Source organism: Lytechinus pictus, chromosome 4 (assembly GCF_037042905.1).
Source record: "Lytechinus pictus isolate F3 Inbred chromosome 4, Lp3.0, whole genome shotgun sequence".
Classification (NCBI taxonomy): domain Eukaryota; kingdom Metazoa; phylum Echinodermata; class Echinoidea; order Temnopleuroida; family Toxopneustidae; genus Lytechinus; species Lytechinus pictus.
Genome location: NC_087248.1, coordinates 21,809,907 through 21,827,360, shown reverse-complemented (window position 1 = coordinate 21,827,360; position 17,454 = coordinate 21,809,907). Strand labels below are relative to the sequence as shown.

The window sequence follows — 17,454 nt, the reverse complement described above, 5'->3', positions numbered from 1 at the left end:
TCTGATTGTCATTCTTTGTCAGTTGTAAAGCAAACAGAGAAAGTTGCCTTTTGAATTTGATAACAGTCAATTTTTTATATTGTATATGAGGTGCTATTGAAGTTAAATAGATATATGGATATTTTCAATCAAAAAATGCTAAGAGGGGGCCACAAAGATTTAAAAATTTAAACAATTACTTAACTAAAAGAGGGTAAATGCAATTGACAGTGTTCTTTTAAACAATTTGAAGTTTCTTGGTCCACGTTTCCTGAGTTCCTTAAGTGGTAGTATTTATTTTTTTATGTGCAATAGTTCATAGTTCGATAATGTTGATGATGTGGTATTGGTAATATTGATTTGAACATTTCTTTTTCTTTTCCAGAGCTTCTGTCTGAGTTTCCTCACCCAACTTGACCGTGCCTCCCACCCCATAGTGGAGAAGCTCGTTTGCAAGCACGTGATTGGCAAATCCAACCTCAAGAGCTTGCTGGGCCAGTCCATTCCTCCTCCAGCAGGGGGGAATAAGTACATGAAGCTGGAGGGATACTGGGTAGCTGTGGGGGAGAAGGAGGGGTATAAACCCAAGGACTATGTGATCACACCGTCGGTGAAGGCCAACTTGAGGGATCTTGCCAGGATAGTATCAGCAGGGTGAGAGGATCGATAAAGATTAAGGAATATTCCATCATCTAAAAATGAATAACATTAGATAAATAAAATAATCAAATGATTAGATAAATAAAATGAATAAATCGAATAATAGAATAAATGAAATGAAATGAATATAATGGCGGCCAAATGAATTATATGTGATTGATTTATTTTATTTTGGGGGGAGAAGGGAGGGGTGGTTGCTGGTTGGTGTATATGGATACGTGTAGCCCATTTCATCTGACTTCAAAGTAGAAGGAGTAATCAAGGTTTAAAATCTGATAGTCCTTGACTACGGGGGTGGCTGGCTTCACCTTACACAGGTATCACTCTCACCCCATCCCTCCACTTTACTCTATTTGGTGCATCCTCCTCCCTGAACCCAACCCTTGTACAGTCAGAGTCTAAATTCTTCATGCATGAGTGAAAAAGGTGTTCATGGATTTCAGTCAAACTGCATATAGAAATATAATATTTTCTAACATAAACCACAATTTTCAGCACAAGAACAACTGAAAACTGTTGTCTTTTACTGTTTAACAAATGCTCATTATTTAAGTAAATTAACCTCTGCTTTCATCATCAAATAATCTTAAGCGTTTTTTCTTTTTCATTTATGAAGACGATTCCCGGTCCTGATCCAGGGTGAGACCTCTGTCGGCAAGACCAGTCTGGTCAACTACCTAGCCCAGCTGACCGGTAACCATTGTGTGAGGGTCAACAATCATGAACACACTGACCTCCAGGAATACGTAGGATTCTATGCTGCGGATGAATCAGGCAAGCTGGTCTTCAAGGAAGGTTAGTGTTCCTATTTATCTCCTAAATCCACTAGCCATTGCTCATAGTGGTCAATTGGTCAGTTTTGTCCTTTGCTGACCGGTTACCAATGTGTAAGGGTTAACAGTCAAACACACTGACCTCACACACTTTACAGTTCTTGAATTATATTACAGTATTTAGAATTCAACAGATTAAATATATAGAAACAAGCTTAATTGAAGGTTTGCATGGTGGTAAGACTGGTAGGAGAGGTTTGCGGTAACACCAAGTAGGTTAGCACTCCTGACGAGGAGCAATGCTTATCTGCTCGAAATATCAAGAATAACAGTTCTTTCAAGTCAGAGCTATTATCAGAAAGATAAACCAACCGTCCTTTTCAGGACTAACCTGAATGTACATGGTGTTACCGCAAGCCTCTCCAACCAGTCTTACCACCATGCAAACCTTCAGAGCTTACAAGCTTTATAATTATATTGTTATCCATGTCATGTTTTATGTTCTGTATCCGAGGTGTACTTGTGGATGCCATGAGAAAGGGACATTGGATTATCCTAGATGAATTGAATCTGGCTCCTTCTGATGTCCTAGAAGCTCTCAACAGGGTAAGTCATCAAGGTCCCTTTGTTCCAAAGTTTAGTGATTGATCATGCTTTTTTGTCAGGGTATACCTGCAGCATAATGGTGGCTTAGTGGTAGAGCGCCTGCCTCAGAGGTGACTCGACATTTGCTCCTGCGACAATTGCTCAGGGCTTTATTATATAGGGTCGGGGTTGCAATAGGGTTTTATGTTTGGTTTAGTGTTAGCTTGAGTGTAGGGTCTAGTGTTAATCCCAGGGTTGAAGTTGGTCATTCGATAAGTGTGTGGAATTGAGAGCGGAGAAATTGACGCCGGAGCAAATATCATGGAACTGCCTCAGAGTGGGAGGGTGTGGGTTTGATCCCATCTGAATCCTCCCAAAGACTTAAAAAATGGGACCATCTGCCTTCTTGTCAGGCACTCGACCTACAGTATTAGAGTAGAGAATGACAATGATAACGTTAAGATATGCAGGGCCTACGTGTATTTGGAATATCAGCCCTAGCTGAAGTAGCTACCCTGGGCAAATTAGAGTTATTGTTATTATCAGCAGTAGTTGGTAACTTTATGTGTTATTTGTTTATTTTCTGTGATGATGTTTCTTCATTTTAACCATTTCATTTTGGTCTATAACAGCTGCTGGATGACAATAGAGAGCTCTTCATCCCAGAGACACAGGAAGTAGTCGCTGCTCATCCAAAGTTTATGCTCTTTGCTACCCAGAATCCACCTGGGCAATATGGCGGCCGTAAGGTAAGTCGGCACTCAGTTCGATGTGATGCCATGATGATTCAGATTTTCACGGAGTAAGTTAGCAGGCTTGTTGTTGAATATAATTGTTCGAAAAAAAAAAAACATTAACAATTATCCCCTATAAAAAAAGAAGAAGTTATAAATCCCCACCTTGATTAGTTGCAGGAAATTGCTGTTAACATCTTGTTTGGATACCTGTCAGTAGGTTTAGCTTTGTGCAGTTATAACTGTTTTTGAGCATTCTTTGCCTTTGAATGTTTTTTTTTCTCTAAAGTTTTTGCTTCATCCTTTTCTTTTTCTCACTCTCTTTTAGTTTTTAATCATAATCACAAATAAATTAACATCAACAACAATATACATCTTTTTAACTACCATATAAAATTTACAAATATATAAACATGAAAATAAATTTCATTTGTTCTTACGTTTATTAATTGAGATTATTTGAATCTTTTAACAGGTGTTATCTCGAGCGTTCCGGAACCGGTTTGTTGAACTCCACTTTGATGAGATCCCAAGCAGGGAACTGGAGACCATCCTTCATGACCGATGTCAGATCCCAGTCTCGTACTGCCGCAAGATGGTCGCTACTATGTTGGAATTACAGGTATGTCTAATGGGGCATCGCAAGAAACTTGCGATCAATTGCAAGTCAATTTTCGGTCCCTAAATCAATCATATCTATTTTAATTAATTGTAAATTTGTGATTTATTGCTTATCTGCTTCTTGCAACAAGGACTGTAATACGATCTATTGATTGTAATAAAATTGCAACAGAATATTTGCGATTGATTGCAAATATTTTCTTGCAACACATCCTCGGTGTGTTGAATTCAGACCATCAACCCCTTGCAACCATCTGCATACACCAAATTAACTTTCCTGAACTTAATATACCTGAAAGTACTTTTACCCAGAGATTTTTAAGATTCTATTTAATCCAGATTTTTTCTTGAAAGTGAGATATTTTTTTCGGTTCATTCCTTCTATATTCTCTGTTCATTTGTTTTCAAGTCAAGACACTTTGTTTTATCTTTTTATTCTTTTTGCCATTTTATTCTTTTTTTTTCTTTTATGATATTTTATCGAATTTTTTGTGTATACCTCGTTCCCTTTGTCATGTGATCCATTGCAAACGCCTGATTGGCCTTATGTAACAGATTGCGAAAATTTTTGACTCGTTCAAAAATTTTCTATAATATGTACGAATGCCTGACGGATCTCAAACGATCTGATACACATTCATACAGTAACTACAATGACTCCACGATCAAGACCACTGTTCGATTGTAACACGAATCGTGATGGTTGGAAGTAGGCATAAAATGATTTTTCCTTCTACTGTTTCTCTGCTACCGTCAAGATGAGACGTAAAGGATCTGGTGTGTTCGCTGGGAAACAGGGATTCATCACCCTCAGGGATCTGTTCAGGTGGGCGGAACGATACCGACATGCTAGCCAGGGGGACCAGGCGTTTTATGACTGGAACCAGCATATAGCAGATGAAGGTACAGATAAAAGCATTCAATGCCTGTACAAATCAAAATGTATAGAACAAAGACAAACTTTTGATAAATCATGTCTTCGATGGTGGTGGTGGTGGTGATGATGATGATGATGATGATGGTGTGGTGTGGTGGTGGTGTAATGATGATGATGGTCAATGAAGATGGTGATGTTGATGATGTTAATAATGGTAATAATAATAATGATTATTAGAAAGATGTTAGTAATGATAATATTGATAAATATTGATTATAGTGATAATGATGATGTGATGATGATGGGGATGATGGTGGTGGATACAGTGATGGTGATAATAATGATATTGGTGCTGCTGCTGCTGATGATGGTGATGATGATTCAGATTATATGTATAATGAAATGTATTACAAATTTAAAGGCAAAATGAAGCTGCCTTCCCTCATGGAGACTATCAAAACATATTGGTTGGATTTGTACTAATAACAAAAATCATTTTTCCAGGTTACATCCTGCTTGCTGGTCGAGTGAGGAGAGAGGAGGAAGCAGAGACGATCAGAGAGGTTCTAGAGAAAAACATCAAGAGAGTGGTGAACCCACAACATCTCTTCACCCTATCAGAGCATACCTCACCAGTCACAAGAAATATTCTTGAGAAGGTAACAACCACCGTTCTGATTCTATTTCTGTCAGCATGTAAACAGACTGAATTAAAAAGCATCGAAAGCAATTCATGAGAAATTCAATAATGTTTTTCAGGGTAAGCAATCTTTTACACTTTCTTCTCTGCTGAAGATTGGACAGAGGTTGCTATTATCATTTATTTGACCAAATCATTAAAAAATGCATGATACAAATTAACATAAATGACTTTTACATGGCATGAACAAAAAAATTAAATGAGCATTGCTACATGCTGGTTAGATGTGATGAAAACATAATAGCTGTTGTTTAGAAGCATACCACCCTCATATAAAGCTCTGCTTTCAACATGCAGGACAGATGTCCTAAGAAGTATGTATTCAAGCTGAAGAAGATACGAGAAAGTAAATGATTACAACGTTTTGTAGGCCTTGTGGAATGAAACTATTTGGGCAAATGGAAGTATTGATTAAAACCCTGTTTTAAGTTCAAAGTTCAATTTTATTTCAAGTTATCTTAGACATTTTACAGGATTAATTATCGTTAGTATAGCCACTAAGTTTATGACTGAGTATACATGTACATGTACATGTATGGGGAATGCTCAAGTTTTGGAATTAAGAATGCCGTAAGTACAAAGTGCCACTGGTGGAGTATGTTGATGCTTATGTGATTATATTGCACGTCTTGTAATGATTATAATTTTTGTTGTTTTTAGGTAACATCTGCAACCTCCCTTCCTGGCTTCCACCACATTGTATGGACCTATGGAATGCGTAGACTGGCTGTTCTTGTAGGACAAGCTCTCAAGTTTGGTGAACCAGTGCTTCTCGTCGGTGAAACTGGGTAAGCTTGAGATGCAAAGCGGAACAATATCATGTTATTTTCATTGGCATTTTCAGCAATGAAGAATGAAACAGTATGTACAATGCAATGAAGAGAATACGATGAATAGAAATATTTTGTGGACTCTTGCTCACCCAATCTGCATAAATCAGCTTTCCATAGGTAGAATAATTTCCCAAGTTAAAGCATTCTTTTTCAGGTGTTCCCTAATTCTTCTGTGTCGAATGTTACCAGTTCAAATATTTCTATTACATGTAAACCATTATAGATTTCTTGTATAATTTATAGTTTGATGTTATTTGCCTATTTTGAAACGTATCACTATTTGTAAATTTTGTAATTATGACTTTCAGGAGTTTGAAAGTATTGCTGAGTATAATATCTTTAAAGTGTTTATAGACACTTCCAATGTGTAAAGCACATCATAAAATCGGAATAATATATTTTCATTTCTTTCAGCTGTGGCAAGACCACCATATGCCAGCTGTTTGCTGCCCTTGCCAGTCAGAAACTCCATGCAGTGAACTGTCACCTTCACACAGAGACGTCTGACTTTTTGGGAGGGCTACGTCCAGTCAGGCATCATAGCGATGAAACTGTAAGTAGAGACTTGTATAGTTACATTGTTAAGTGTATTATGGGGTTTGCCATACCAGTCATCTATAGACTTCTACAAACATTGCTTCTTGTCAAGAACGATCTGGTTATAAATATAACACACATTTTACGCAGACCCCAAGCAGGGTCATTCTCCAACTGGTTGTACACGTACGATTGAATTCTGATTTTTGTAAAGTTTCCTCGTAGATAACTTTAGATATGCCATTGAAATATGCCTATTCAAAATGAGCAATGGCTTGTCAAATAAAACACATTATCTTTTTTCTTTATTTTTGTTTGCTGCAAAAAAAAGAATAGAAACATAATTATGTATTTAATGTGTTTTGATTAGTATAGAGGGGTTTTGGATCAGTGGAAAGGTCTCTTTACTTTTAGCCACAAGGTCCGGGGTTCAAATCCCTCCACAGGACATGTCGTTTGGCAAGGTATTTATTCTCTATTTGCCACTCTCTATCCAGGTGTAGTAAATGGGGACCTGCCAGGAAATAAATCCTTGAATGTTGGAGTACTTGATCAGCCTTGGGAAATAATGTGGTACAGCTTAGAAACATAATGTAATAAGTTCTTTATAAAGGTTGTATATTATTATTATCATTAATTTCATCATTAATGTTTGCTATAATGAAATAAATCATTTATTTTTTTGTTAATGTATTATCAGGATGAGGAGAGTAAGAAGTTGTTTGAATGGTGCGACGGTCCCTTGATCCTGGCCATGAGGGAAGGAGCTGTCTTCCTCATAGATGAGATCTCCCTGGCCGATGACTCCGTCCTGGAGCGTCTCAACAGCGTGCTGGAGCCCGAGAGAACACTGCTCCTGGCGGAGAAAGGGAGCGGGGAGGAGTGCGGGGATGATATAGCCGTGATTAAGGCGGAGGAGTCCTTCAGGGTGGTGTCGACCATGAACCCAGGGGGCGACTTTGGCAAGAAGGAGGTATGGATTGGGCGCTTAGGGTATTTTTTTTTTTAATATAACAAAAACGGAAGATGCTTGATAAAAGCAGAGAACTTTATCACAAGCATGAGGTCTTTCCATAGCAATAGTATGAAGAAGGGTGATGATGATGCTGGTAATAGGAGAGATGGTGGTAATGGAGGTGGAGGTGATAACAAAAATGAAGAATAAGAAGATGATAATACCTATAGATTACAATGAAGGATATGATGATCAGGATAGGGATAATTATGATGATGATGATAATGATGACAATGATGATAGTGGTGGTGGTGATGATGAGAATGGTTATTTTATTTATCAATTAATTTTTTCTGATATTTATGATAGTAGTGACTTGGTGATAGCTATGATGATGATGATGTTGATGGTGATGATGCTAGTGATGATGTTGGTGGTGGTAGTGGTGGTGGTGACGGTGATGATGATGATGATGATGATGAAGTGGATGGCGGTAATGCTGTTGGTAGTGGTGGTGATTATGATGATGATAATTGTAATACGGTTAGGATTAGGGTAAGATGATGCAGATGAAGAGGATGATTTGGTGCTGGTGGTGATGATGTGCTTAAGAAATTAAGTCAGAATAACAATCGATACCACTGATAACCAATTCAATTGTATTCTTCCTCCACTGTTAGAAGAGGTTGTTAGCTCTGGTGGTGTGCCAAACATTTTCAAATGACATTCTAAGGGACATGGCCACTGTATATATGTCTCTTTGTATATAGATTAGACCAGGGGCCTGTCTTACAAAGACTTGCGTTTGATCCGATCAATCGTAACTCTATGGAATTCCATCAGTGTCATAATTTTTTCTACAAGAAATTTGTAAACAAAGGAGAACACACTAAATTGTCAAAAAATCAATGAATTTATGAATATACACTAAATCATATCTAGAATTTTTTTGAAAAAACATGCATTTTATATGTTGACATTGCTGGCTTTCCATAGTTACGATTTATTGGATCAATCGTAACTCTTTGTAAGATGGGGCCCAGAGATCCTCTTGACTCCGTCCTTTGACTTTACGATTCTCTGTGTATGATTATAATCATTCTTTCCGTAGCTTTCACCGGCTCTGAGGAACAGGTTCACTGAGATCTGGTGCCCTCAGAACACTCAGCGTACTGACCTGGTATCTATCATAGAGCACAACCTGTGCGATGGGGTACAGCTGTGCAACCAAGAGGACGGTTCCAGCGGCATCGGCAACGCCGTCATGGACTTTGTGGAATGGTTTGCCAACAATGAGGTCGGGAAGAAGTAAGTGGGTGGTGACTTTTGTGATGGTAGTTGGGGGTGATGATGATGATGATGGTAGTGGTGGTAATTATGATAATGATGATGGTGGTGATGGTGATGATGATGGTGGTGATGGTGATGATGATGGTGGTGATGGTGATGATGATGGTGGTGATGGTGATGATGATAATGATGGTGATGTTAATGTTGGTGGCGATGATGATGATGATGTTGATGGTGATACTGGTGGTGATTATGATAATGATAACGATGATGACAGTGGTGATGATGGTGGTGATGATGATGATGATAATGGTGATATCACGATGATGCTGACGATGACAATGGTGATGGTGATGATTATGAGGGTGATGGTTATGAAGATGATGATGATGATCATGAAGATGATGATACTGATGATGATAATGATGATGAAGATGATGATGGTGGAGATGATGATGATGACGATGGTGATGAGGATGTTGATGATCATCATTATAACTAGGCTGAAGATGCCATAGACTGTGATGCTGATGATAACACTGATTTAACAACTGCATATGATTCTTATAGGTGAATTATGGTCGTGATTGTGATGATTGGGTAGATGCTGATGCATAATGCTGCTGTTGTCATACATGTAGCTCAAGCTTTTTGCTAGACTTCTGTATGAACCCTCAACTAAAATTGAAATATAAATTTATCTTACATGTACATGTAGATATTACAATCAGAAATAAGTCTCCAGCAGTAAAAACATGAGAAAACATAAATATTAGTAGATGAATATTGACACATACATATACATATGCAGGGTGCATGAGCTGAATTGAATTGAATTGAATTTCATTTACATGTATACACTTCAATGATAAAAACTTGAGAAACTTGGCTGCACCCAAGAATGAGACAATACATCAATGATGTACATATTAAATTATATACAAGCATGATGAAAAAGTTTGACATCGTTGGGCTTGTTTCACAAATTGAATAAAATCAGAGACATATCTGAACTGCAAAAAAAAATCCATATTATGCCCCAAGGAGTCATATTCAATATCTTAATTCTAACAGGTGAATAAAATGATAAAACTTCATCCTGTACAAAACAATTTATGGTTTATTGTTACAGTAGCAAAAAGACAATAATACATTAATGTGAATAAAATGATAGCAGACATAGTAAAGTATGAGAAAGTAAGGTTTGACTTTGGGTAAGGTTTACATGTCGGCATGGACATTTCGTATTTTGAAATGTATATTTTGAGTTAACTCATTTATTTGTTGGCATCATACAATTCTTAAGCATCCGTTAAACACATGCTATAGAGATCGTCATCTTGATGGCATTAACAGTGTCTGAATATCTAAATCTAAACTATAATAATAATATAAAAATTTACGAGGCGCTTTATACGGACGTTTCAAAGCGCTAAGAAAGAAAAAAGAAAGAAGAATATTCATATACAAGATATCTCAGTAAAAAAACCAAAGAAACTGAAAGTGAAAACATCATTACAAAAATTAGTTATACATACAATATAGAGATAATCGGTAAAAACTATAAATACAACTTAAATACAACAGATCAATGATTATGTGAATAAATTCAAATGAACCCGATAATTAAGAACATTTGACGAGATGGAGATGTCATTTGGCCATTTGTGTATGAGTTTCACTAAGTTGTCTTTTCATCTGTCACCACAATCCTTCGATATTGTTTATATGTTCTTGAGTGTCTGGATCTACTCAATCAGATGAAAATACCAGTCGCTCCTTCTGGTATGAGTTTCACTGAATTGTCTTTTGATCTGTCACCACAATCCTTTGATATTGTTTGTATGTTCTTGAGTGTCTGGATCTACTCGATCAGATGAAAATACTAGTTGCCCGTTCTGGTAAGAGTTTCACTGAATTGTCTTTTGATCTCTCTTACCAGAAGGGGCTTCTGGTAAGAGTTTCACTGAATTGTCTTTTGATCTGTCACCACAATCCTTTGATATTGTTTGTATGTTCTTGTGTGTCTGGATCTACTCGATCAGATGAAAATACCAGTCGCTCCTTCTGGTAAGAGTTTCACTGAATTGTCTTTTGATCCGTCGCCACAATCCTTTGATATTGTTTGTATGTTCTTGTGTGTCTGGATCTACTCGAACAGATGAAAGTACCAGTTGCTCTTTCTGGTAAGAGTTTCACTGAATTGTCTTTTGATCCGTCGCCACAATCCTTTGATATTGTTTGTATGTTCTTGAGTGTCTGGATCTACTCGATCAGATGAAAATACCAGTTGCTTCTTCTGGTAAGAGTTTCACTGAATTGTCTTTTGATCCGTCGCCACAATCCTTTGATATTGTTTGTATGTTCTTGAGTGTCTGGATCTACTCGATCAGATGAAAATACCAGTCGCTCCTTCTGGTAAGAGTTTCACTGAATTGTCTTTTGATCCGTCGCCACAATCCTTTGATATTGTTTGTATGTTCTTGAGTGTCTGGATCTACTCGATCAGATGAAAATACCAGTCGCTCCTTCTGGTAAGAGTTTCACTGAATTGTCTTTTGATCCGTCGCCACAATCCTTTGATATTGTTTGTATGTTCTTGAGTGTCTGGATCTACTCGATCAGATGAAAATACCAGTCGCTCCTTCTGGTAAGTGTTTCACTGAATTGTCTTTTGATCTGTCACCACAATCCTTTGATATTGTTTGTATGTTCTTGAGTGTCTGGATCTACTCGATCAGATGAAAATACCAGTCGCTCCTTCTGGTAAGTGTTTCACTGAATTGTCTTTTGATCTGTCACCACAATCCTTTGATATTGTTTGTATGTTCTTGAGTGTCTGGATCTACTCGATCAGATGAAAATACCAGTCGCTCCTTCTGGTAAGTGTTTCACTGAATTGTCTTTTGATCTGTCACCACAATCCTTTGATATTGTTTGTATGTTCTTGAGTGTCTGGATCTACTCGATCAGATGAAAATACCAGTCGCTCCTTCTGGAAAGTGTTTCACTGAATTGTCTTTTGATCTGTCACCACAATCCTTTGATATTGTTTGTATGTTCTTGAGTGTCTGGGTCTACTCGATCAGATGAAAATACCAGTCGCTCCTTCTGGTAAGTGTTTCACTGAATTGTCTTTTGATCTGTCACCACAATCCTTCGATATTGTTTGTATGTTCTTGAGTGTCTGGGTCTACTCGATCAGATGAAAATACCAGTTATCCTTCTGGTAAGTGTTTCACTGAATTGTCTTTTGATCTGTCACCACAATCCTTCGATATTGTTTGTATGTTCTTGAGTGTCTGGATCTACTCGATCAGATGAAAATACCAGTCGCTCCTTCTGGTAAGTGTTTCACTGAATTGTCTTTTGATCTGTCACCACAATCCTTTGATATTGTTTGTATGTTCTTGAGTGTCTGGATCTACTCGATCAGATGAAAATACCAGTTGCTTCTTCTGGTAAGAGATTCACTGAATTGTCTTTTGATTTGTCACCACAATCCTTCGATATTGTTTGTATGTTCTTAGGTGTCTGGATCTACTCGATCAGATGAAAATCCCAGTCGCTCCCTCTGGTAAGAGTTTCACTGAATTGTCTTTTGATCTGCCACAGTGTGGGAGTACAGAATGTTGTACATAACTTTGGTCTGTGAACATAAATGGGTCTCTGTACCACAGTTCTTCAGTAGTCTTTACATGTTCTTGAGTATTTGGGTCTACATTAGACGAAGAATTTCACCTTGTTGTCTTAGAATCTGCCACCGCTGTTTTTCAATATCGTTTATATTCTCTTTGAATATCTGGGTCTACTCAATCAGATGAAGATTTGTCCCTTCTGGTATGAGTTTCACCAAGTTGTCTATTAATCTCCCACCAGGATACTTCTATAGTATTGGTTTTTCGTGAGAAACAGCCTCTTTTCACAATCATGAACTATTACCAGTTCTGGTAAGGCCTTTATTTGCAAGGCTGCAAGCTTCATCAGACCTTCGTCATAGATGGCGCTGTTGCTGATGCAGCAAGACGAGGCATTCAAATTTTAAAAAGTGGCTCTCCAATGTCTGCAAATCTTTTATATACATATATGACACAACGAGAGGATCAGTTGTGAAAATGAGTTTGCAAGCTTACTGTTTGAAGACACGGTTCTGAATGCCTGCAATGGTCTTAAAAATGTTAGGAAGTAAGCAATATGACAAATCTTAACTCGTCATTTAGATGCAGAGTAGCAAGCAGAATACAACCTCTTAATTTGCAAAAAAAAACTTGCATAGTTAATGAACTGTAATTACCTGTCTTATCTTTCTCAGTGTTGTATTTGTTGACACAAATCTTCAGATCCGACCGTTTCCTTCTGATGTCCTCCCAGTCCAGTCTTCACACTGCTCCCAAGTCTTTTTCTTTCTTTCCTCAACCTGCTTTTAATTACAATAAAACCAACATGCCAATATGGACTATTGTTTTTGAAGGTTTACAAATGCACGATTTTCCTTCAAATGTGTTGCCTCCTAACTTAAACACCTAAGTTAACATAAGTATGTGACATGTCTGTTTGAAGGAATGCTGCTATAAATGTGCTGTCAATGCTGTGTCTTAAAAAGCAGCTCCCGTATATGTACAATTGTTTCATTTATAGCACAATGTGATGGTAAGTTGGCATGAAAATAATTTTGCAAGCTTACTGGTTGAAGACACAGTTCTGAATGACTGCAATGGTCTTCAAAAATGTTAGGAAGTAAGCAATATGACAAATCTTTACTTGTCATTTGGATGCAGAGTAGCAAGCAGAATACATTCTCTTAATTTACAAAAAAAATGCATAGTTTATGAATGACCTTTCTTATTTTTCTCAGTATCATATTAATTTGCCCTGACCTTCAAGTCGGACCACTTCCTCTCAGCATCTTGCCAGTCTTTCTTACTCCCATGTTTCAGGAGCAAAACCTCACATTGCTCCCAGGTTTTTCTCTTTCTTCCCTCCACCTGCATGTATTTGCAATGAAATGAACATGCATTATCCTGCAAGCTTCATCAGACCTTTGTCAAAGATGGCTTAATTGCCGTTGTAGCACAAAGAGGCCCTTGAATGGGTGTGTTTGTGGATGTCTGGGTCTATGGAATGCAACAAATGATGCACAGTTGAAATGCTGGAATCCTTTGGCTTCTTGATGATTGTATGCTTTCCAGCAATCGCTTAGAAACATTGTCTCTGATTAGATGTGTTTGTTGATTGATGGCTCAACTTCAAGAGTAGCCCTGTCTCTGTTGTCTCTCAGAGCGATGAGAAAAATCTCTTTCGTTTCACAAGAGATACCTCTGAAAACCCACTGTCCTACTGCCGCCCTGCATCGATGGTACTTCCTCTTGCCAAATTTTGATGTTTTATTCTCAATTGTTTAACGGGGTTCACCAGTCGGATGATTACGATGTGATTTATTTGGAACTGCCCATTTACAGATTTCATGGCCTTAATTGTAGTGATCACATAAATTGTAGTTCCTCTACCTGTAGTGACCACTCCTTTGCATGTAGAAGGTCAAGTTGAAGGTTCTGTACCTGAAGTAGAAGGTGCAGAAGATTGTGATACCATAGCAGAAGTAGAAGTGGAAGAGTTTGGAGTTGAAGAAGCTGCAGAAGGAATAGAAATGGGTGTCTCCGGTGTGCTGCTGGATGTTGTATATGCAGATCTAGAAATACATGTAGAGAATACTTGAGTATAATAGAATAAAAAATAGAATAGAAGAAAATATATTTTTGTCTTCTTCGAACAAAAAGATAAAAAGAATGCACAGGTGTACATACAGTATACAAATAATTTAACAACATATTAAACAAGATCAAATTCATGCAATAAAAAGAAAGAAAATATCTTCATAAACATTAATATGGACATCAATAGTTACATGTACATATAAGTTCTGTCATTATCATCATTATTAATATCACATACTTTCAGGTGTACTGTCAGCATTCGGGACATCCTCTCTTGGGTGAACTTCATTAACGTTTGCTGCGACCCTTCCCATCATGACCCCATGACCTCACCCGATGACCTTTCACCTCTTGACCCGGCTGTTGCCTACATCCATGGTGCCTGCATGGTCTTTGTGGATGGTCTAGGCTCAGGTAAATATAAATAGATCTTTTGACTCTTCGTTTTACCCAATCAATGTACAATATAGTCAAACCTGTATATACAGTTAAGTCCACAAATATGGTTTCGCTTGGAATACTTTCCCCATTGAAATGTGTACTAAATGAATGTCTCAGTAAAGACCTCCTACTGATGAAGACCATTATCTTTGTCTCCCCTGGGTGATATTCATAGATAGGTTCCACTATTAAGGAACCTGTCCATAAATACCACTGTTCCTGTCTCCCTTGTGTGGTCTTCATATACAGGTTTTGCTTTATTACAGGAAGCTGTCCATAGAGACCACCTGCTCTTTAGGTGACACAACATTTGCTCCGGGCTTAATTTCGTTTAAGATATAGGGTTAGGTTTAAGGTTGTATTAAGGTTTTATGTCAGGTTTAGGGTTAGGTCTAGGATAAGGCAAAGTGTTAAATCCCGGGTTGAATTTGGTCCTTCCATTAGTGTGTGGAATTACAGTGGAGCAATTGTCGCCGGAGCAAATGTCATGGAACCGCTCATTAAGACCACTTTTCTTGTCTCCCTTGAAATGGCCTTTATGTAAATGCTTAACTGCATTGCATCTTGCACCATGTCCTTTCAGACACCTTTTGCTGATATTCTGTATGTATGTGCAGTGCTGACAAACACAGATAAGCACATGTGGGGCAGTGTAAAAGACCCTGCACCTAACTGGAAAGTCATGCTTATTTTGTCCATATCTCTGCAATTACACATTTTCTACCAGAACAAATTTGGCATATTTGTCTATTCATTTATACATAAAAACTCACTGGATGGTTATTTCATTGCATTCCGTTCGAACTAATTTTTAGATTGTCCCCACAATTGGCATTTATCTTTTAAGGTACAACCAGCAACTCCTTAGTGCCTCCGACCCAAGCCAGACACACGTGCATCCGTTGGCTCTCATATCAGATCAAACAACTCACAGACCAAGAGATTGACCTCTCCAGCCTCCTGGTGACCTCTGACCTGAGTGACCTCAAAGAGGTCAAAGGTCATGGAGGAGGAATTGTGTGTGAAGGGAACAAGTTCGGAATTCGGCCTTTCTTCATTAAAAGAGGTATAGAATAGAAATACTACTTGTCTCATTTTTCGATTATTGTCCAACTTGGTGAAAATTCAATAATATCTTGGTTAATGATACTCTTATTTAAATTTTTTTCACACCATGGGTATTCTTCAGTTGGGTAGAAAATAATGAACTGAAATGAATTATAACAGTGGAGGCTCACCTGTTAGTACCCCCAAACTATCATTTTAATTTTGTCTGTACACATAATGTTTGCTGTAATGTTTAGACATTTTGCTTGCTATAATTTTAAGATACATTTCACACTCATTTGTATGCATTTTTAGTTCAGTAACAATACTTATCAGACATCAGAGAATTACAGTTGCTGAGATTAAAGATGTAGTCGAGTGTTGGATAAAAATTGACTTTGATGTTTTAAATATTTTATTAAAAGGGCCATCGCCAAGATCACCGGTAGGTTACGCCCTCGATGCCCCGACCACCGCACTCAATGCCCAACGTATTCTGCGAGCACTGCAGCTGCCCAGGGCTATCCTCCTTGAAGGGTCCCCAGGGGTAGGGAAGACCAGTCTGGTGTCAGCCCTGGCCAAGGCGTCCGGTCATGAACTGGTCCGGATTAATCTATCAGAGCAGACAGTAAGTTGGGGGTGGTAGTGGTGGTGTTAGTGACAATAATGCAGGGAATAATTTTGCTTTACAAATTTGAATAGCATTTTTGGTCATAAGATAAAAGCTCTCAACTAAGTAATGTACAGTCCTACGTAAAAATATGCTATACAATAGACTTTATGCATAGTAGTCTTCCAAAACTATGGAGCAAATTGCGATGCCATACCAGGAAAATTATTCCCTGTAATGGTTTTGATTGTGGTAGTGGTGGTTGTGTTATTACTGTTGATGGTAGTGATGATGGTTATGATGTTGATGATGGGAATGATGTTGATGGCGATGATGCAGAGGATAGTGTTGCTGTATGCGTTGATGGTGGTGGTGTTAATGATGATAGTGTTGATGATAGTGGTGTTGATGGTGTAAATTTTTGTGGTGATGATGATTTTGTTTGTAGAGTTGATACATTTTATGACATTGTTGCTGCTGATATTCTTGTACCCATGGTACGAATCTTGCCATTGATTATTGAAGTTGTTGGTGTCAATCTTATGGTAATTATGTGGAGTCCATGGTTTAGATTGGCTGTTTAGGAGTGGTGGTAATGAAATTAGCGGTTGTGATGGTGGTACTTTCCGTTGTTAGAGATGATATTGTTGATTGCAGTGTTGATGATGATGATGATGAGATGATGATAATGAAAAAAATTGGGATGAGGATTGGTGATGATGGTTTTAGCAATGGACTTGCTATGATAATAACTATAATACATCTTAGAATAAGTTGAAGATCATTATTTTAATCTAACTTAAAAATTGTCTCCTTTATCAGGATATCACGGACCTGTTTGGAGCTGATCTTCCAGTAGAGGGAGGTGAAGGGGGTCAGTTTGCTTGGAGGGATGGACCCCTCCTCCAGGCTCTCCGAGCTGGGCATTGGGTTGTCCTTGATGAGGTAATTCATATTGATTTAATAAAATGATGATTCTTTGTTTGCTTCATGTTTGTTCTGATATCCATTCTGCCATTTATTCACTCATGCATTATTAGTTGACTCATATTCATTCATTTCCATATATTCAGTCATCTTTATCAATCCATCTATCAT

The 17,454-nt window shown here is 37.8% G+C and overlaps 1 protein-coding gene across 1 annotated transcript in view; it reads left to right on the top strand.

Moving 5' to 3' along the window:
- LOC129259359 (midasin-like) overlaps positions 1–17,454 on the top strand; it is a 96,475-nt gene that overhangs the window by 27,488 nt on the left and 51,533 nt on the right. Inside the window, exons 20-34 of the mRNA XM_064097986.1 lie at positions 365–633; positions 1,256–1,434; positions 1,927–2,018; positions 2,630–2,746; positions 3,207–3,353; positions 4,111–4,255; positions 4,734–4,888; positions 5,590–5,717; positions 6,177–6,315; positions 7,000–7,272; positions 8,366–8,562; positions 14,503–14,672; positions 15,547–15,765; positions 16,172–16,374; positions 17,179–17,301. Of these exons, the coding sequence (XP_063954056.1) occupies positions 365–633; positions 1,256–1,434; positions 1,927–2,018; positions 2,630–2,746; positions 3,207–3,353; positions 4,111–4,255; positions 4,734–4,888; positions 5,590–5,717; positions 6,177–6,315; positions 7,000–7,272; positions 8,366–8,562; positions 14,503–14,672; positions 15,547–15,765; positions 16,172–16,374; positions 17,179–17,301 (2,556 nt within the window). The remainder of the gene's footprint in view (positions 1–364; positions 634–1,255; positions 1,435–1,926; positions 2,019–2,629; positions 2,747–3,206; positions 3,354–4,110; positions 4,256–4,733; positions 4,889–5,589; positions 5,718–6,176; positions 6,316–6,999; positions 7,273–8,365; positions 8,563–14,502; positions 14,673–15,546; positions 15,766–16,171; positions 16,375–17,178; positions 17,302–17,454) is intronic.